At 42.0% G+C, this 20888-nt stretch overlaps 1 protein-coding gene across 2 annotated transcripts in view; it reads right to left on the bottom strand.

The window, feature by feature from the left end:
- Nucleotides 1–20888, bottom strand: part of PCDH15 (protocadherin related 15) — a 643053-nt gene that overhangs the window by 245834 nt on the left and 376331 nt on the right. For both annotated transcript variants that reach the window (XM_056495514.1, XM_056495516.1), the window contains one exon: nucleotides 11771–11889. In XM_056495514.1, the coding sequence (XP_056351489.1) occupies nucleotides 11771–11861 (91 nt within the window). In that variant the 5' untranslated portion in view covers nucleotides 11862–11889. The remainder of the gene's footprint in view (nucleotides 1–11770; nucleotides 11890–20888) is intronic.

Here is a 20888-nt window from a genome sequence, read left to right as displayed (position 1 = left end):
CAGGGGAAGAACAAGCAGATAAGGTATTTTCTTTGCAGACCTCCAGTACTTAATTATACAAAGGTTCTACCCACAGGGTTGGTGAGAAAACAACTGAGCACAGCTCTGGGAGTTCTTTATTATTTTCTAAGTGTGATTGTTCATGTTCTTTAAGTTCAAAATTAGATGCTGGTTTTGGTTGGGGGCAAGATTCTGGTTCATGATGAGTTTAATTCTGGATAAAGAGGAAGCCAGTTGTTTATCTGAAGCCATTCACAGTTTGCTTTTCCCTGGCAGTTTGTTCATAACTATTTTAATTAGCAGACAAGAGTGGGATCAGCGATTATGTGGAAGAAGTTTGGATACTGAGCAGTTCAATGATATTTAAAATACCCTGATACCATGAGGTTTCTTGCTAAAGCAAGAACCTATTAATCACCATTTCCTGAGCAGAATAAAAACACCAAGTCTTGCAAACCAAAGTGCTCAGCCCCTGGAGCTGGAAAACCACTGCCTGTGCCACTCTCCACATTGATTTTCTTACCTAAACAGATCAAACTGGAGATATGAGGAGCAGTTAACTGGAGCAGCATTCCAGAGGATTGAGGCTGTGTCATCCTCATTAGCTCCATTTGATTACAGCTTCTTAATTGTTCATGGGCCCGAGCTCATTAAATTAAAAATAATGTTGCTTTCCTGCAGGATGGGCACTGGAAGTTCGAGAGATGGACACCAGTGGTGGAAACTTTGAGAGATTGCAAAAAGCAAATGCAAAAATGGCACATCTGTTTTCAGTGGCCTTAGAACCCACAATGTCATTGGGAGCCCAGGGCCAGAGTGTTCCTCATTTACTTCTCAACTACAACATAATATTCATTTTAAAATAATTCCATTTTTTACTGTTCACCCAGAAATTATTCCAGAGCATTTCTGAAGAAAAGCTCTGTTTCCAAGCCGCATGGCACATGGAGAAGCAGGATGAGTTCTGCAGTTGAGACCCCACCTACAGAGCTGCTCTCAGCTCCAGGGGCACAGGAGGACCTGGAGCTGCTGGAGAGGAGGCTCCAGGATGGTCAGAGGGATGGAGCAGCTCTGCTGGGAGGAAAGGCTGGGAGAGCTGGGATTGTTCAGCCTGGAGAAGAGAAGGCACCGGGGAGACCTCAGAGCCTCTCCCAGTGTCTAAAGGAATTCCAGGAGAGCTGGAGAGGGACTGGGGATAAGGGATGGAGGGACAGGACACAGGGAATGCCTTCCCACTGCCAGAGGACAGGGATAGATGGAATACTGGGAAGGAATTGCTCCCTGGGAGGGTGGGCAGGCCCTGGCACAGGGTGCTTAGAGAACTATGGATGCCTCTGGATCCCTGGAAGTGTCCAAGGCCAGGTTGGATATTGTGGCCCACTCTGTGAGTTACAGTTCCACCCTTTACTGGTTTTTTTTTGTTTGTTTTGGGGTTTTTTGGTTTTGTTTTGCTTTGTTGTTTTGGAGTGGAGGGGATTTCTGGAGATTTTTTTTTCTTTTATAAATAATACAAAAAATGCACTTGCACATCATTTGTACTTGAACATCCCATATATCTTATCTTTTCTAACATATGCAACTGTTGGAAATTTTCACAGCCTTGAATTTATTTCCACAGCAGCCATCAATCACTCAGAGATGTTATTTTGCTGGCTTTGTTGATAGAGATTTTGTTTATAGCTTCCCCTTCACTGAAACACCATATTCTATAAGATCTGATTTTTATGAGACACTCACAAAGTAACTTTGTCCTGGTAGGAAATCTATCCCAGTTCCATTAAATGTGGCAGCAGCGAATCCTGTTGAGCACAGTGCTACAGAGTGAGAAGAGGCTTTTGTCTGATAGATGGATTAGGAGCATTAGCTTGGAGTTCTCTGCGTATTTTCTATGAATACAAAGACAACAATAAAAAAATCCAAAACAAATTTTGAAAACACCCCAAAGATTGAAGAACCTGCTTCCTTTGTGTTTCCATGCATAAGAACAGAGTAACTGCATGGAATCATAGAGTAATTTGAGTGAAAAGGGACTTTTTAAAGCTATTTAGTTCTACTCCCTGCCATGGGCAGGGACACCTCCCACTCTCCCAGGCTGCTCCAAGCCCCTCTCCAAGCTGGCCTTGGACACTTCCAGGGATCCAGGGGCAGCCACAGCTGCTCTGGGCCTCCCAACCCTCCTAGGGAACAATTCCTTCCCAATATCCCATCTGACCCATCTCCTCCAGCTTAAAGCCATTCCCACTTTTCCTGTCCCTCCATCCTCACAAAAAGTCCCTCTCCACAAAATGCCTCTTGTTTTATATTCAGCACAAAACCCTTCAGATTGTTAGAAAGTCACAAAGAACACTGCCCAGATTTGTGCAATTAGTTTTGCAATAAAAAACAGTAAAGAAAAACTTGGAAGGAAAAAAAAAACCAAACCACTGAAAAAGGAGCAAAGCCAGAGTTTTTGACTTGTGGATGTGAAGCTGCACTTTCTAAACAAAACAGAAACACATTGAGCTTTATAATAGTTCAGGTGGCAGGATCCCAACCATTTTTTATGGAACAAAAAGTCTGAGGAGTCAAGAAATTTTTGTAAATAGTAAAATCTCTTAACACTTGTAAAATAAAACAATGAAATCCATTGTTTCTATGTTAGAAGATGGAAAAACACAATTTAAACACCAGAAACTTTCCTCTAGCATCATTATGTGGAATAAAAACCTCTGTTTTCTTTGATTTTATTTTTTTCCTGGAAGTTTTTTTCAATACTTCCTGTGATTTTGCAGTAATCAATTTTTGTGCTGTGTTATTTGGAATTGAATCAAAAGCTTGGCCACTTCTCAAGAAACACAGTTAGGCTGCATTGGCCAACTGGTCATAGAAAAAAGTGACACCAAGCAACACCAGAAACCTTGGTTTAAGTTAAGACCAGCTGGGTGATCAAATTAAACGTTTAAATGAGGGAGCCCCAAGTTATTTAACTCTCTGTGTTCCCCTCTAGGACCAAACAATTCCCTTCAAACAGCTCTGCTTAGAAATAAGGTGTGAAATTATCCCATGGCTGACTTGCCCAGCAGGTCAAATCATTAAATCCTGTCCCTTCAGATATCCTGTTAGAAGGGGCAAATAAATCAAGTATTTAATGTTGCATTAATATTGCTGGCAAAACCATCAGCATCTTAGAGACTAAAACAAGATATTCTGGTACAGAACCAAAAAAAATTTCTGACATGGCAGGGGCTGCCCAGGGGATTTTGGAGTCCCCATCCCTGTCCAAGGAAGTCCTGGATGTGGCACTCAGTGCCCTGGGCTGGTGACAAGGTGGGGATCAGTTTAGAGGTCCTTTCCAGCCTAAATAATTCTGGGATTCTATGGTCTCCTGCTCTGAACATTTAAAGATGCCCAAGAATTTGCAATTCCTTGAATTTAAACCCCATTAAGATGTTCCTGAAATGAGAAGTGATCATGGAGCACCATTAAATTCACAAAAGGGAACAGAAATTATATTGGAGGCAAGCACAGACTCACACCACAATCCCTTTCTTGTGTAAATCAGCTTTCCAGGATCATTCAGACTAGAACTGCAGAGAAATCCCATTTCTCTCTAATCCAATTGAAGAACACAGTTTCTCTCCTTGCTTCCTTCCCCACCTCCTTGGCCCTTCCCATTGCAGTCATGTTTAACAATGTGCAGCAGGGTAATTTGGCATTATTTAAACATTTGATTTCTGCCTACACATATCAGCTTTCATCTCCCTGCCAATTTAAAACTCGCCATGCCTCAATATACTAATCAATACTGTAAAGCATAGAGGCTATTTTCCTTACTATTTTTTCCAACCTAACCCAAAAGTTTTCTTTTCACCATGTAAAAAAAAAAAAAAAAAAAAAAAAGAAAAAGAAAAGGAGAAGGAGAAGGAAAATTACTGTCTTCCAACAGAGATTCTCCAGAAGAAATGAGAGAGAAAGTGTTTGGCTAGGAGTGATCACACCTGGGCATTCAGTAACCACAGCAATGTTTGGGAAAAAGGGGTGGGGGAGAAAGTTTGGTTTGGGGTTTTTAGGAGGGTTTTGGGGTTTTCAGTTTAAATCACCAGATATTTCCTCACCATGGGCATTCCATGTAAAATCCCAGAGCTTCCATGAGCTTCAGTCAGAAAAAGCCCTGGCTGTGCTTAATGACAGACAACAGCTGAGCAGTAATGATGCTCTAATGTGAAAATGATCACTGCAAAATGAAGGCATTAAACTGAGCTGGGAGAGTTCAGCCCTTATGATTATTGCCCAGACACAGGAGGTGGCTCCCACTGCACACAGCAGCAGAGATCATGGAATCCCTGAGGCTGGAAAAGCCCTCCAGGATCACTGAGCCCAACTTTGATCTGCACCTTGTCCCCAGCCCAGAGCCCTGAGTGCCACCTCCAGCCCTTCCTTGGACACCTCCAGGGATGGGCACTCCAAAGCTCCCTGGGCAGCCCCTGCCAAGGCCTGAGCACCCTTTCCATGCAGAAATTCCTCCTGCTGTCCAAGCTGAGCCTCCCCTGGCACAGCTTGAGGCCGTTTCCCCTTGTCCTGTCCCTGTTCCCTGGCAGCACAGCCCGACCCCCCCTGGCTGTCCCCTCCTGTCAGGGAGTTGTGCAGAGCCACAAGGTCCCCCTGAGCCTCCTTTTCTCCAGGCTGAGCCCCTTTCCAGCTCCCTCAGCCACTCCTGGGGCTCCAGCCCCTTCCCCAGCTCCGTTCCCTGCCCTGGACACGCTCCAGCCCCTCCAGGGCTCTCTGGCCAGGAGGGACAGAACTGGACACAGATCCCACTGGCCTGGGCAGGAACTCAGCCTCTGAAGAATTCCATACTGTCCAGAGGCTCTGGAAAACTCAGACCCCGTTTAAAACCTTCTAAAGGAAGTGTCCATAATCACAATCACCAAGGAAGTTTCTGGGCACTTGAAGTGATTCAGAGCACGCATACCCCATGCCCTGAGGGATAGAGCCCTGAGTCTGTTCTTGCTACGTGAAAACCAAATCCTACAAAAATCAAGTTTTGATCAAGCTGAAGTTCCTGTGCCTTGTTTTAAATAGCTACTTTTCATTTAAAAAAAAACAAAAAACAAAAAAAACCCAAAAAAAACAACAAGAAAAAAAAAACCCAGATAAAACCACAGTAAGAGGGAGGCTGTTTCTATCACAGTTTATCAGTCCACACGTAAAAGGATTTAGAAAAGAATTCTTAGTGGTAGACTGAGACAAAGAGAAATGAAAAGGGGGTTTAGAAAGTAACATGCCAGGGGCAGCAAATAAAGAAGGGATTTCTGACCTTCTGTGTCACCAAGACACAGGAATTCTGTGCTTCCAAACTGCTGCTACAAATACAGTATTTCCCATAAAAACTAAAATTGTGCAGGCAATGTAAATTCTGGTGGAGTATGAGATGAAAGGCATGACATAGGCAGATTTTAAATCTTGCCAGTTGCAGTTCTTTGAAAGTCAAACTACTTAAACTATTGCCCCTCAAATAGAATTTCAAAGCCTGATTTCCTTCGAAGTTAAAATATTTGCATTTCAGGGCTTCCTAGTAAGGAAAAGTCCATTTCTATGAGCTGCCTTAGTGCTGAAATCTACTGGCCCAGCTAAGCTGTGAATGTGTTTCTACTGAAGAGAAAACCAGAAAGGAAAGGTTGTGTCATTCCAAGTCTTCATGCTGCTTAGAACAGATGCAAAATGTCTTCATGACTGAAGAATAAGAAAGTTCGTGACTGAAGAGCTGCAGTGGCTCTGCTCACACACAGTGGTTGATGATTTTCAGGAATTCAGCCCTAAAATATCACTGGAGTTAGAGCTGGAAGTCCCAAAGTGTGAGTGATTCTTCTGGAGGGGACACAAGGTGTTCCAAGGCACTTTTTAGGGGGGTTTCTGCTTTTCCTGGGTCAGGAGTTCCCTTCCCAGGTGTAAGTAGCACCTTTAGGAACCCAGCCCTTGGAGGAAAAGAACCAGCTTGGTTCTCCCAGCCTTCCCCCACCAAGGGATGGCTCAGGACGGTTGAATCCTAAAGGAATCAAAGGGAATCTATGTTTGATACCCTGAAATCCAGATAATCCAACACATGGGTGGAGAATCTCAGGATCCTGGGTGGCTGAGGCTGAAGGGAGCTCAGTGGCACCTGGTGTCACCTCCCTGCTCCAGCAGGGCCATCCCAGAGCACAGGGCACAGCCCTGTGTGCACACAGCTCTGCAACAGCCCCAGGGAGGAGAGCCCAGAGGCTCTGTGGGCAATCTGTTCAGGCTGGGCAGTGCCCAGGGAAGAAGCTGTGCCTCCTGTGCAGGGAATTGCTGGGCTCAGTCCCTGCCCTGCTCTGGGGCCATTGCTGGGCCCTGGAGCAGAGCCTGGGCCCTGCTCTGCCCCTCCCTGCACACAGGGACACCCAGGGCTGAGGCCCCTCTCAGCTGGGGCTCCTCTCCAGGCTGAGCAGCCCCAGCTCCCTCAGCCTTTCCTGGGCACCCAGATGCTCCAGGCCCTTCCTCGTCTCGGTAGCACAAAAAAACTTGGCAGTGCAGTTCCTGGAAGAGGCTCATTTCTAGCCAGATCCCACAGTCTGGTGGTTCAAATGCTGTTGGGATCTGGGATTTCCTCCTTCTCCAGGAGCAGTTTCCTGCCTCACCCCTCCCAGCACAGCCACAGGGAGGCCCCAGGATAATCGGTCCCTTCTACCAGGGCTAAAATCTGTACATTAAATGAGACAAACCTCGTTTCAGTGCCCCTATTTCGTGAATAACTCACCTTTCCCCACAGGGAAATTCATCTGCTGTTGCCTCAAAGTGCTGCTGGTGGCACTCAAAGACACTTTGAAGAACTGAACCCTTCAGAGGAACTTAATGGCTCCACTACAACTCAACAACATCAAGGAGAGCTCTTTTCCCTGTAGGATCAATGCCACGGCTCCCAACCAAACGCAGCCAGTCCCCATAAAACACACAAATGACTCCTGTTCCCAAGAACAGACACTTTCCCTCAGGCAAGAACCTGGTGGCATTTCTCTCCTCTCCCTGGATCTGTACAGTGCAGGGCTCAGGGAATGATCAATGAGCTCCAGGTACTCAAATATGCATTTTCCTCAGTTAATTTCCTGTCCAACAGTAATAGATCAAGATCTGAAACTATTTTCTTTCTGAAATAGCCTCTTAAGGTGATTTGTAAGGCCCCTCAACGATTCAATTTTTGTAGCAGAAGATTGTTAGACTGAATAAAGACATTAACTAATAGAGTGGGCCTTGAAAAAACACGTGAAGGAGTTTGTGGCTGAACAGTCCTTGTGGCACAAGTGAACTGTTGTGTTTTTCACAGAAAAAAAGACTTACTTAAAAAGTCACCCCCACTCAGAGTAGTGGCAAAGCCCATTTAAATGTTTTTTATTACATTCTGATAAAATATACCCATCTGCTGAACACTTAGGAAATGAAATCCATATTTGGATGAGAAAATCTTCTGATTAGCCTCAGTTTTGTGAAATTCTGTTTCAAATAAAACAAAACCACTGAGCCAGCAGCAAGATCCATATTCCGCAGTGCAGGTGTCCATGGCTCATCTCTTGTTCCACAGTCAAGCAGAAAGGAAGGAAAAGGAAGGAAATGAGTCTGAAACCAGAAGACTGGAAGAACTACAGTGATAAGTCCAAACAGAGTTGAAAAACCAACATTAAATAATCAAGAGAGCATTCCTTCTTAGTCATATATCCCAAGAGAAGTAAGTCCAACATCCTGTTTGCATCTCCTCAGGGATAAACAAGTATTATTCCTGAAGTGAGTCAGAAGGGATGATTTCATGGAACAGCTCCAGCAGATTTCTGGAGTGGAGGCTTCTAGAAATCCTCATCCCCAGCATTATGGTTGAACTCGCTGCTCTTGAAGGTCTTTTCCAGCCGAAAAGTTTCCTGTGGTTCCACTGGCTCCACACCAAACACAGGTGGGACTCGAGTATTGCCATTTTTGGTGTGTGACAGGGTGGTGTAACAGGTCCCTGGGTCAGGGGAATGTGGGACAGGTGACAGCAAGCCCAACCCTCCCCCTCCTGCCCCTGGAGAACCCTCTCAAACACAACCCAAATTTACAAGATAACAAAAGGGCTCATCTCTGAGTGTACGAATTCAGGATTTTTGTCACTATTCTACTTTTACAGCTATAAATCTTCAGGAGAAATGTAAGGACCTTCAAGTGTTCTTTTCATTCATGTATAAAAACAGTACAAAATAACTTTAGGTTAAAAGCAGTATCCCCAAAATCTTCAAAAACCCTTCAAAGATTCCATGGTATGAAACAGATCCCCACAGCTCACAGCCCCATTACACTACTTCTGAAAACCCTAAGAACAGATTTACTGCAAATTTTGTGGGTGGATCTCCACATTTGCTTTTGGATCAGAATTATTTTTGCCTTCTATTCATCTTTTAAGAGTTAAAAATAAATAATTTGTGCCCCCTTCCCCAGCTCACATTTGTATTTTCATGAAAGGTATGGACTCAATGCTGGGCAATTAAATATGTTAATTGGCAAATAATTGTTGCTGGATTGGTTTGGTCTGGCATAAAAGTGCAGAGAGTTTTGAATTCAGCAGCCTTCTTTGCTGGCCAAAAATTGCTGCTAATTTTTTTCTTTGAGCCATAGACATTGGATTAGAGAGGAAAAAAAGGGGAGAAATTTGATCCTGTGTTTCCACCTTCCTCCTTCCTGATTCCTTTAACCTCAGAGTTTGCCTCTGAATTCAATAGAGCAGCACTGGAAAAATAAAAGAGATTTCAGCTGACCTAATTTCACACATTGCACAGCTACAAGTGTCATTTCTACTTTTACTTAAACTAAAATATTATGAAAAAAAAAAAAAATCTAACCTTTGCAGCATTTCTCCTGTTTGGAAGAGAGACAATAGCAAGAATTGTAAAACCATATCTCTTCCTTTCAGAAAATCAAACTAAAATTACTCACAATATTCCCCATCCACATTTACACCTAACATTTATTCTGGTGCACCACAGGATTGAACAAAAGGATTACAGGATGAAAGAACTGATGTTAAACACTGAATGGGCTCATCAACAGTAAATTAGGACTGATGGCATGGCTCTGTGACAAAAAGTATTGGGGTTTTGAATAATATGGGGGGTGGGTTTGAATACAAAGGGACTACAGTAGATGGGAAGTACTTGAATTTCACCAAGAGCAGATGGGATCCTGGGGAAACTTCCTACTGACATCTAGGAAAAAAGCAGCCTGACCAAGGCACTCCTGGATGAAGTTACTTTGGGGCATCATTAATTGCTGTGGCTGGGGAGGATTTGGTGACATGAGAGGTCAAGTCAAACATGAGAAACAGAAATTATGAGCTAATGAAGCAAAAAGCAGCAAGAGGGGCAAGAAACTGAGTCAACAGCCACAGCTCCAGGAAAATGGAGGATTGGCATGCTGGGTACAAAGAAACAGCCCTTAATTTCTGCCAGAGCTGATTTTTTATTTTTTGTATTTATTAAGAGAACTACACTGGTTGAAAATGCCAGTTGCCAGAAGAACACATCTTCTCCATGTTATATTTTAGGTTACAAATTCTGTTCTTGCACATCAGAACTCTTCCAGGCCCAGACCCACACAGAGTTTTCTACTTAGCTGTAAGAAACATATTTCCAAGCAATTATTCCTGTAAGCATTGCCTCATTAGCTGGGTACCATTTGCTGAGTCACCAGTCCCCCACCTTGGCTTAAATCCATTTCCAGCTCATTTTTTCTCTGTTACACCACTGTGAAATTTATCCAAAATGCTTTTAGCTACATTTACCCTTTCCTGAGCACAGTGCAGGGGAGGAAATCAGTTCAGTTTGTATCAGGGTGTTGCATGTTCCTCAAGAAATAGCATTTCTGAACTGTTCCCCAGAAAAAGCAGCAAGAATTTTGGCTACAGGCAGCAAATTTATACTCACTATAACAAAGCTGCCCTGTTCAGGCCATATAGGAGAACATTACCAAGGATAAAATCAAGTGTGGGTTCTGTGAGAAATAAATTGGCACGAGCCAGGCTAAAAAAATTCTACCCAAAAACTGTGTTTAGAGCCCTTTGAAGCAAGGGAGTTGCTGTATTTATTCAGTCACAAGACACTGCCATTAAAGAGTGGTGGCCTTTCCCTCCCTCTAAATCACCTGGAAGGAAAAGGATTCTGAACAATCTTGGGATAAGGACACACAGATGAGATTTTGTCATATGAGTACAAAGGAACAGAAATGGAAACCTGAGGGATCCCTCTTTCCCCTTCAGGAGACAGAATTTTTGCTGTCCTGTCTGGGCCATCTGTGTTTTGGACACTTCACCATAAAATCTCACTAGAAAAGGCTCCTAAACCAAAAATCCCCATTTTATTCTTCTCAAAAATGCCTTTTTGGGGAGATGTGATGCTGCTAGCATGAGCACAAATAAAAATCCCACTGAAAAGTCCTGCTTTTTTTTTTTTTTTTTTTTTTTTTTTTTCAGCCTCCCCTGGGGGCTCTCCACAGCTCTCCATGGTCCCATGATCCTGTTTTGCTTCCCACATTTATTCCCACTGCTCTCCTGTGTCCTCCCACACTGCTGGACATGCCAGAGGCCATCCCACTGCCTCTCCTCCACCCAACCCAGCATTTTCCTCCTCAAACCACCCCCACCAAGGTCAACCTTCAGCAGCCTGATGGCCCCACTCCTCCACTTCAATAAACTATTAAAATCCAGTTAATTGTACCCCAGCACAGAGCAAATATGTGAAATATGAGCAGCTCGTCGACTTCAGTGTCAGGAGTGACAGTGATTATGACAGGGTGTAAAAATGGAGAAAATTAAATTAGCTTTCTTGTACATTATAGACATTAAATAAAAGGACATTTGGAGAGCAATTAGGAGAGCAAGAAACACAGACTTTTGACTTGATAGCAAAAAACAAAGCATAATTCAAGCGGGATTGAAGACTTCCCATGAAAGCAAAATTGCTTTACTTCCTAACTGACAAAATAGACATTTCTAAACCAAAATCCAGATGCCAAAGTCATAAATTTGTGCAATTACAGCTCTACCCACATGGAGTGCCATGGATAATGAGCAACTTCATTACATTCTGAAACCACACTGTTTTCACTTATCCAACTCATTATTCCCAAGAGTATTCAGGAACAACTCTGACAGACTCTGCCCTTCAGTGCTGTTAAATTGTTCAAAAAAATAAACCCTAATCAGTTATCCAGGGCTGTAACTTTTAATTACCAGAGATCACTGGCAGGACACATTTCTGGTGTCTTTTAATTAAATTTAACCAAGATGCTCTGAGGAGGAACACGAGCTACTGGTGCCATGGTTTCAGGGTTCCTGAAGTATTGTTTCTCTAGAAAATCCTCACTGTGGATTTTTTCCCAGGTTTTTGGTCATTAACAATTCTCTCAAACTCCTATTCCAACCACAACTGCTGATTTACAAACAAAGCAAAGTTTATGGTTAAAGCTTGCACAGTGAATAAGACAAAACCAATTTTATGCTCGAGTCCACCACTGAATAATCATAACTTAAGATTTTATCTTGCCTGGTAAATCAACAGCTTCAGAAAATGCAATCATCAGTAGATGCTGAAGCCATGAAACACAAAACACACTCAGACCTTTCTTTCTTGTAATCTCTTTTTCTACCAAACTAGTTCTTCAAGTAATAATTCTGGGGTGGGAAAGGAACATTCCAATGAAATTCCAGAGGCATCCCAACCCTCCCACAGCTCCAGCCCCTCAGCCAAACCCTTACCTTCATCATTCTGGGCCAGAGCCCACGCCAGGACAGCAGCGAGTGCCGTCCCCACTGTGAACCATTTCCAGAGACAAAGCTGCTGGATCATTTTCCGTCAGACTTCACTCAAGGCAGAGCTGGAAAAGAGGGATTTGACACATTTATTACTCAACCTGCACAAAGCTGAGCCACTACAAACTCTTTCCCAGGTAACTACATAGGGGATATAGTCTCTAAGAGCATGGCATTGTTTCAGGCACAAAAAATAAATAAAATAAAGAAGGAGAAGCCCATTAGCATTAATCAAGATGTGTGTACACATTAACTCTATAACTGTGCATGCACAGCCCTCCAGCTCAAGAAAATGCAAGGTTCTGGCTTAAACCAGGTCTGATTTCCATAATCTCCCAGTAATAAAGTGTTTATGCTATCTTTCCTGCTTTCAAGCACTTTGGAGAAGCAACTGTAGCAGAGAAATTTCCGATTAAAATGAGGGTTCACTGCAAAAAAACAGATGACCTAGAATTCAAAGGCATTGCCTAGGAAAAATGGGAATAATCCCTGAGGTTGGCCTTCTTTAAGGACACAGGTTGTTGGGTTGTGTCCAGGAAAATGAGAAAAACGCCACCAACATCAGTTTAAAAAACTCCCCACAACCAACAAAGTAAAATTAAAAAACAAAGAACAAAAACTCACCAAAAATTCACAAAACAAAACAACCAAAAAGCAAACAAAAAATAAAGAAACCTCCCAAGAAAAACAAAAACCCAAACCAAAACCCCATAACCCTCTCCCTTCCCTTCCCTCCTAGACCCCCAAAACAAACAAAAACCACCCAAACAAACAAAAAAATCCCACACTAAAATCCCCAAGACAGGTCTGGTCGAACTCCAGAGCATATCTAGAGTGTGGAACATTAGAAAGTTAAAAAAAGCTCTGGTTCATAACTCCAATAAAAACAATTAGCACAATTCTGCAGCCCACAACTGAATTATTTTAAAATATTCCTTCAAATTTAAAAAGTTTGAAATAAATACAGTGATAGGAGCACGGAATGAAGAGATTTTCAGCAATATAAACCAAGTTATTTTATAAAAAAACCAGCTGCATTTATTAAGAATCAAGCAAACTTGCAAAGAATTGTGTGCCAAGAATTTTCAAGGAAAACTTGTGAGTTTTTTTCCCACAGGAGAAGAAGAGCTAGTAGGGAAATGTAAGAAACCAGACTGAGTGGCCCATATTGACTCAAGTATTTAAAGTGCCTAGGTGGTTGACAATATATAATATATATATATATATATATATATATATATATTTAGTTTGCTTGCAGGACAGCTCACATGGGTGGAATCTCCAGGATATCAGAGGTTTTTGCCAAATTCAATTATGCTATCTTGTGATTTATGAGGCTCCCTCACACCTGGCACAGCTCATTTTCCCTTTGTAAAAGCCATGGATCGCAGGTGACTTCATTGGATTTTAATACCAATATTCTGGAGAAATAAAGGGCAGCAGCAAAATCATTTCAAATTCTACACTGCACATGTTGCTCCACTTCTCATCTGGGTGTTAAGAGAGGAAAGAGACCTTTCCAAGCTCCACCTCTCCTCAGCTTGGACCCTTCCCAACCCATCCAGCAGCAGGAGGTTGGTGCAGGCTGCAACAGGCAGCAATTCCAGGTAGAACTTCAACTGGCCACCAAACAAGTGAAGTCCCAGCACAGATCTCATGGGACTGTTCATTTCCATTTCAGAGCAGTTTTTGTCTTGACAGAGAAGCTCCAGGTCACAGAACCCAGGAACTCAAGCCATGTAAAGCACACTCCTTCCTCCTCTCTCCTCCTTCTCTTTCCTTGCCCTTCTACAGCTGTTTCTGTCCAAATTCCAGCAGGGAATTGTGGAGTCTCAGAATTCTTAAGGTTGGAAAAGACCATTCAGGTCAGTAAGTCCAACCAGCAGCACCACCATGGTCCCCACTAACCCATGTCCTCAAATGCCACATCCACACATGCACCACCGCCCTGGGGCAGCCCCTTCCAGTGCTTTACAACCCTTTCCATGAAGAGCCTCTCCCTAATATCCAATCTAACCTTCCCCCAGCTCATCTTGAGGCTGTTTCCTCTCACTTATTCCCTGAGAGAAGAGACCCAACTCCCCTCTCCTCACTATCAGCTTCTTTCAGGGAATTGCAGGGAGCAACCTCAGAGAGGAGAGAGAAACCCCAACAGCTCAAATTTGTGACAAAGAGGGAAATTAGAGACAGTTCAAAGGAGAATGCCAAGCTCTTCCCAACATAGCTATTATTCCCATGTGAGAGGAGACCAGAATTGCTCAAAAGGGCCTTTTCCCTCCCTTCTCCTTCCCAAAATGCTCATTTGGTTACTGTCATCCAAACTTCCACTTAACCCATTCCAAAGTCATTCTGGAATTTGCAATTTGGAATTCAGAAAAAACCCCAAAATTACTTTTACAATGATATATTCCTGCTGGCTACCTGGAAATCGAGGCTGTTTCCACGTTATCCAAACAGATTCCAATTAGTCATCATTATCAAATCTCCTGGGAATTTTGGGGATGGGAACTTCTCACTATTTCACCACTATTTCCTCCTCTGTTAACAAAAGGTCCCAAAGAAACTGGGCTCAGCTGCTTTTCCACATTAAGAAGTGTTATTCCATTAGGTGGTATTTGCCTCCAACCTTTTACACCTCAAATCCCAGAATACAAAAGTTCAGGAAACTCCTGGTGTCTTCAGGTCAGTCTAAGGAAACCAAACACAGATTTTAGGTGTTACCAGACCTAAAAAGAAGTGCACAAACTCACTTCTGAGGCCTCTGATATTTGATTTTGCAACCTTGAAAAACAAAATAAATCCATCTCTCCAATCACAATGTTCTATTTTAGAAAGTTATTCAGAGCTCAGCTGACACCCTTGAGTGGAGTCTGCTCCTGAGAGATTTTTAGGATGGAATCTTGACAGATTTATTTTTGATTTTGATGAAATGTCAAGTTAAACCACAAGGATAGCAATACTGCTGCTCCCAGAATAAGCAGCACTCTATGCAACTGAACTACAACAGAAGAAAAATCCTGGTTTTTTTTTCAATTTTTACCAGAAAAAAAAACCTCAAACAAACAAAAAAAAAAAAAAACAAAACAAAAAACAAAAAAAAAAAAAAAAAAAAAAAACCAAACACAAAAAAAAAAAAAAAAGGACCAAACAAACAAACCCCCAAAAAGCCAGGAGTATAAAGCACAGAAAATGAGACCATTAAGTTCAAACGATTCTGCTAACTTGGAAATAGCTCAGAACAAGCCACAATTTACCACAAAGTGCCAAAAAGGTTGATAACCTCTAAGAAATAAGGCTGAACTCCAGACAGGGCAAGGAAAAATTATAAACTGATGACAGCAGGAAAATCTGTAAAGTAAAAGCAAACAAAATGTCTACGAGACTCAGTATTTTCCTGAAAAATATTCTAATTTTAAATTTTAAGAGGTGATAAAGGTAAACTAAGAACAAAACCAATCTAAATATATGAGTTATTACATCCAAGCACTTTGAATATATTTGAAGGAACAATAATATGACAGTAACTTTCAATAAATATTTACTTTTAGATCTGATGTCATTACAGGATTTAAAACTTTGCACTCATTTCCTCTTGTCCTATGCCTCCATCCCTTGTCCCCAGTCCCTCTCCAGCTTTCCTGGAATCCCTTTAGGGTCTGGAAGGGCTCTGAGCTCTCCCTGGAGCCTTCTCTTCTCCAGGTGAACACCCCCAGCTCTCCCAGCCTGGCTCCAGAGCAGGGGGGCTCCAGTCTGGGAGCAACTCCATGACCCCCTCTGGACTCACTCCAGCAGCTGCACATCATTCTTGACTACTTGAAAGAATTCAATGAAAAAAAAAAAAAAAAAAAGAAAAAAATCTAAATTTTGGGGCATGTTAGTGGCTACATATTAGTGGTACCACATATTAGCAGCTGGCTTCTCTTCTCTTCTGCTTTCACTCAGAGTCAGGATTGAAACTCGAGAGATGGATTTTCTTGTTCTGACTTGGTTGTTTATTGTCTTGGGTTCAATACAGGACGTGACAGAAGTGTGAATTCTGTCACCATCTGTTAAACCAGCTGGGGCAGTGACCCTGATCTCCTGGCACATATTATCTGCTCTTGGGCCATCTTTAAACCAGCTGGGCAATCATCTTTATCTTTCCCACAGCCCATCCTCCCTCCAGGAAGATATCATCTGCTGCTGGCCCATTCAGTCCCACTGTGTGACTGATAAAATTCCATCATCCCACTGGGAGATGCTCCAGCCAGGGGAGCAGCCAAGCCTTTCCTACCCAGATAAAAACTGAGATTTTGGACAGCAAGTTATCCATCTTTCCACTGGATTCCAGAGGAAAGCCAGACCTTTCCACATCATCCCTGCACCTTCAGAGGAAACTGCCCCTTCTCCAGGAGCACTGCTCCAGCTGAACCACATCTGCCCCTGCAGGAGGATGCAGCCACCATTGAATGGGACTGTGCCAACACCCTGACTGACTGACGGGTGTCAGCTTGGATTCTGACTCTGGCAGGGCTGGGATTGTTCTGTGTAATACTGTATTTCTATTTTAATTTTCCTAGTAAAGAACTGTTATTCCTAATTTCCCTATCTTTGCCTGAGAGCCCCTTAATTTCAAAATTATAATAATAATTCGGAGGGAGGGGCTTTACATTCTCCATTTCAAAGAGAAGCTTCTGCCTTTATTGGCAGATACCTGTCCTTCAAACCAGGACATTTATTAATTCATATCTAAAGCACCAAGAGTTCTGCAATACTTCTAGCTAACAAGCTAAAAGTGAGAAAACTGAGGTAGATTTAGCTAGTGACAAGGTCTTTTAAAGGCTATCTATTCAATTAAAAGCTAACATCTATATTATTTATACTTTTGACTCAATAACCAAACACCTGTTACCTGCACTGCATATTAAGTATCCAATTAAAAAAGTACCATCTCAAACTAAGAAGAACGAACAAGAAGGAAGGCCCAAGAATTGTTCATCTTGTCCCATACCTATTACTATATTCTAAAACCCTAAATTCCAAACTCTTCACCATGTGATATTACACACTTCTATTTTGACTACACACCAGTGATTCTAACTCTATTACCCAAATTCAGAAGCCTTGTTCAAGACCTCAAGTCAAAAGCAGTGTTCTTTTGAAGGTCACTGTTAGAAAGCACAGGAATTTTAAAACTCTCAGGCTTCAGGATTCCAACAGGGCCAGGATTGCCACAAGCCAGAGCTCCCTCACAGAACTGCCATATCCACACCGAATTCCATAGGAAACGTGGACTATGGAAGTGCCCACACCATCCAAACTGCCACCAGCAGCAACTTCTCAGTGTTCTCCACGAGCAGCAAATCTGAAAACAACGTGGAGGCAAATGCACTTTCTGCTCCTACAGTGGGTTCAAAGCCCTGAACAAATTCAACAGAAATCATTAAGTGAGCATTATTAATTCATTAGACACGTAAACAAATGTTTGCTATTTAATATATTTGTCAAAAACAATGGTTCCTGACAAACTGCTGTGGCTGGACGAGTAACTCAGCATTTAAACAGGAATTAAATACTCATTTATATCTCTGCTATTATTTACACAACAAGCCTGAACTACTTCAAGCATCAAGAGTGCCCCATTTTGCTTAATGGGGATGCTCACTGCACCCTACAATTTTGATAAATCTTTTAAAGTATTTATTTTTTAAAGGTTGATACAACTGAATTGTTTTAACACAGCAAAAATTATAGTGGGCTGTTTTTTTATAAAGTTCATCCTTATTACTGATCAGCTGAACTCTCTTAAAGTTTGTAGATATAAAACAGGGAGTGCAAATGCTTATTCTGGAGAATTGTTGCCATAATAGATCAGAAATGCCAGTAAAACAGCAGGAAAAAACTTCTTACAGAAGCCAAAAAGGAGAAAAACTTGCTTTAGAGTCTGACAGTTCTCCTTGGTTAAAACTACAGTTCTTTAAAAACTGTCCCCCAAATGTTTGATTTTTGTCATCCAAACAATTCTGTTGAAGCGCCAGCACAAGCAAAAAGCTTCTAAAAGATGATTTAACCACAGAACAGACACACACAAAACCCCACAAACTCTGTTTTGCCTCACAATGCTGTTCAACACTCAAGTCACCTCACATGGTATGGAATTCATATCCATGAATTCCATTAAATATCTCAGAGGGTTACTGCTGATTAGCAAGTCCTGAGCCCCTCTCACTGGGGGTGCACATCCAGAGCACATCTGCTGGAAGACACCCTCACCTGAGGCTTAACCACAAAAGCAAACCCTAATTCCAGCTCAGGGATCGCCTCTGATAGCTCAGGACATCCTGGAAAGATGAATCTCATCCCACAGGCTCCCTCCCACACCCAGGCTCTGAGCCCCTCTCATGGTGGGGCACATCTGCTGGAAAACCTGGAAAATATCCTGGGGCTTAACCAGAAAAACTTTAATTCTGGCTCAGGGGCTCAGGAATCACCAAAGGTAGCTTGGAAAATCCTGAAAGGGTGAGTATCAGCCCACAGCCTCTCTGCCATGCCCAGTCCCAGATCCCATCTCGCAGCCCCCTCCAGCCAGGAGAACAGCCAGGGAAGGAAAACTTCACCTTCGAGTCAAAACCAGTTCTGGCTCTGATTCAGCTGCAAGTGTGACTAACTCTGTTTGCTGAAGTCAAATATCTGCTTAAATGCTTTCCTCAAGAATTATTCAAGCATAAGCAAATATTTGGCTGTGCTGGTGCTACAGTGAATAATTTACAGTGCAAATCCACCTCTTTCTCTGGCTTTGCAGGTTCCAAAAATCCAAACACTACTCCAGGTTTTATTTCACCAACACTTCCTGAGCAATTAACACATGAGCATTTCAGCCTATGGACTCTTGGATTTACTCAATCCTATTAAAGTGCTCTCATGATCTGGGACTGGCACAGCTGAGTTGGATTTTATCATTCTCCTCTCCTTGGGTAAGGCCTTTCAGGAACGTGAAGATTTTTAAGATGAAATTTCAAGATCAAACCTGCACCCACCTCAATTCCCTTCTCCCAGCTGCTGGGTCTGTTCCACATTAAAAAAAAAAAAAAAAACACATTAAAAAAGTGGGACAATGATGCTGCATCTGTCCCTTGTCCTTGTGTTTTCAAGCTCTTCAGTTTTTACCCTCACTTGGAGGCAGCATTTTTAGAAAGCAAAGACACAAGAACAAGGAAAAAACAATGACAATTTATATGAAGATCTGAAGTAAAATTTCACCAGCAACTTGAAAATCCTCAGCATTTTCTCCGTATCTACATTCAAATAATTCATCTTCAAATATTCCTGCTTGCCCCCATTCTTCTAGGGACTACTGGTTTTGTTCCTTTCCTTGCCCCACTCTTTAGGCCTGTTTTTTTCTGTGCTGTTCTTGTAGAAATTACTTTCTAAGAATCAATGAGATGCCACTACAAGGCCAAAGTAAAGCCTCAGTAACAGCTCAAAAAAGTAATTTCAAACTTCAGTGAGAACACCACAGCTGCCCCTGGGCCTGGCTGGGAAGGATGCAATGTAAAAGTTAATTAACAAGCCACTTTTTACTTCAATGCAGAAATCTCTAAGTTTATTTCAATTTTGCACCCCTAAAACACCAAACCAGCTATTTTCCAGTTTTCATCAATTATAAAGTTGTTTATTTTCCATCTTTATGGACCAGTGGTAGCCAGAGAATCCCAGAATGGTTTGGGCTGGAAGGGACCTTAAAGCTCCAACCCCTGCTGTGGGCAGGGAAACTCTCCAGACACTCCAGGAGTATTTTTCTACCCTCCTGCCAACAAAACATCCTACAGACGATGATTTAAAAGGATTAAAATATTTAATGCTGCTGATTCCCACTGAGCAAAGAAGACTGATAAATAGATGGAAGGTTTGCACAGAGAAAACTCAACTGAGCTCACAAAAATAGGAAAGAGCTTTCTGGAATAACTGAGGAAGGGAGAGAAGCACTTTTGTTTCCTGCTTCCATCACTAGTGGTGATTAATGCCCTGTCTTTTCAACAAGAAATGCAGCTATTGGATGGATTAACAGGATTACAACTCTTCATTGTCCTTTCCTGTCCACAAATCCCATTTTTTCATGCATTATGAATTAATTTATTCTTGTTTCCAACCCCTCTGTATGGTTATAAAATATAAACCAATAAAATATTGTTTTCACGTAAGGTTTTGAGTCACAAAAGAAGCTGTTTGGCTGGGACACTGTTCATTTGAAACTCCTGCTGTGCAGATGGTGCCTCCAGAAAGAAGAGAGAGCAAAGATATCCTAAACCTGATATCAAAGCCAGGAGACTTCAGCTGAAAATTAACATTAACATAAAAAGATTAAAAGAAATACAATCCAAATTAGGCAGGAGTAGCTCAGTTCGTTCTTCAATAACCTTTGTTTTCACAAAATATGCACACAGAGTTAAATTTAAAAGTGTTGATAATGAAAATATAATTAAATAGAAAAGTCCAAAGATCAGTTTTATTGCTTTTACTGCAAGATGAATATTGGATTCCATCCCAAAAACTTCTCCATTTCCCCTTTGCCAGAGCAGTTTCTCTCCAAGGATCCTGAGATTATGTAACACAGAGGAGAGAATCCAAGGGGTAAAATCCCTCTGACACCAGGAAATGTTTTGCCAAGAGCCCTTCTGAGTGCTCCTTGCAGGACACCAGGAACTGTCTCCACATCTTATGGCTGAAAAATTGACTGGTGTTTTAAAAACAGAAACATCCCAAACTAAACCTGGACAACAAACATGACCCAGATTAATTAAGTTTAATTGAATTTAAGTTAAGTGCATTCATTTATTGAAGAAAATTACATTTTTCAAGTAGAATTTATACACTGCCTCTTCTCTGAGAGGATTTTATTTAAATTTCATAAAAATAGATACACTAAACTGTCAGTTTTTTAGAAATGAGTGTTTCTACTTGCCTATAGTCACTACAGCAGGAGCAGTGCTAAGAACACCCTGCAGTAGTGGCAGGAGCTGTGTTTGAGTAGCTCAGTGCATGACATATCAGAATTAACATGTGCACATCCCTGAGCAGAGATTTC

This window comes from Oenanthe melanoleuca, chromosome 6 (assembly GCF_029582105.1).
Source record: "Oenanthe melanoleuca isolate GR-GAL-2019-014 chromosome 6, OMel1.0, whole genome shotgun sequence".
Taxonomy (NCBI): domain Eukaryota; kingdom Metazoa; phylum Chordata; class Aves; order Passeriformes; family Muscicapidae; genus Oenanthe; species Oenanthe melanoleuca.
Note: the sequence above shows the minus strand (reverse complement) of the source record. Positions and strands in the feature narration are given on the sequence as shown.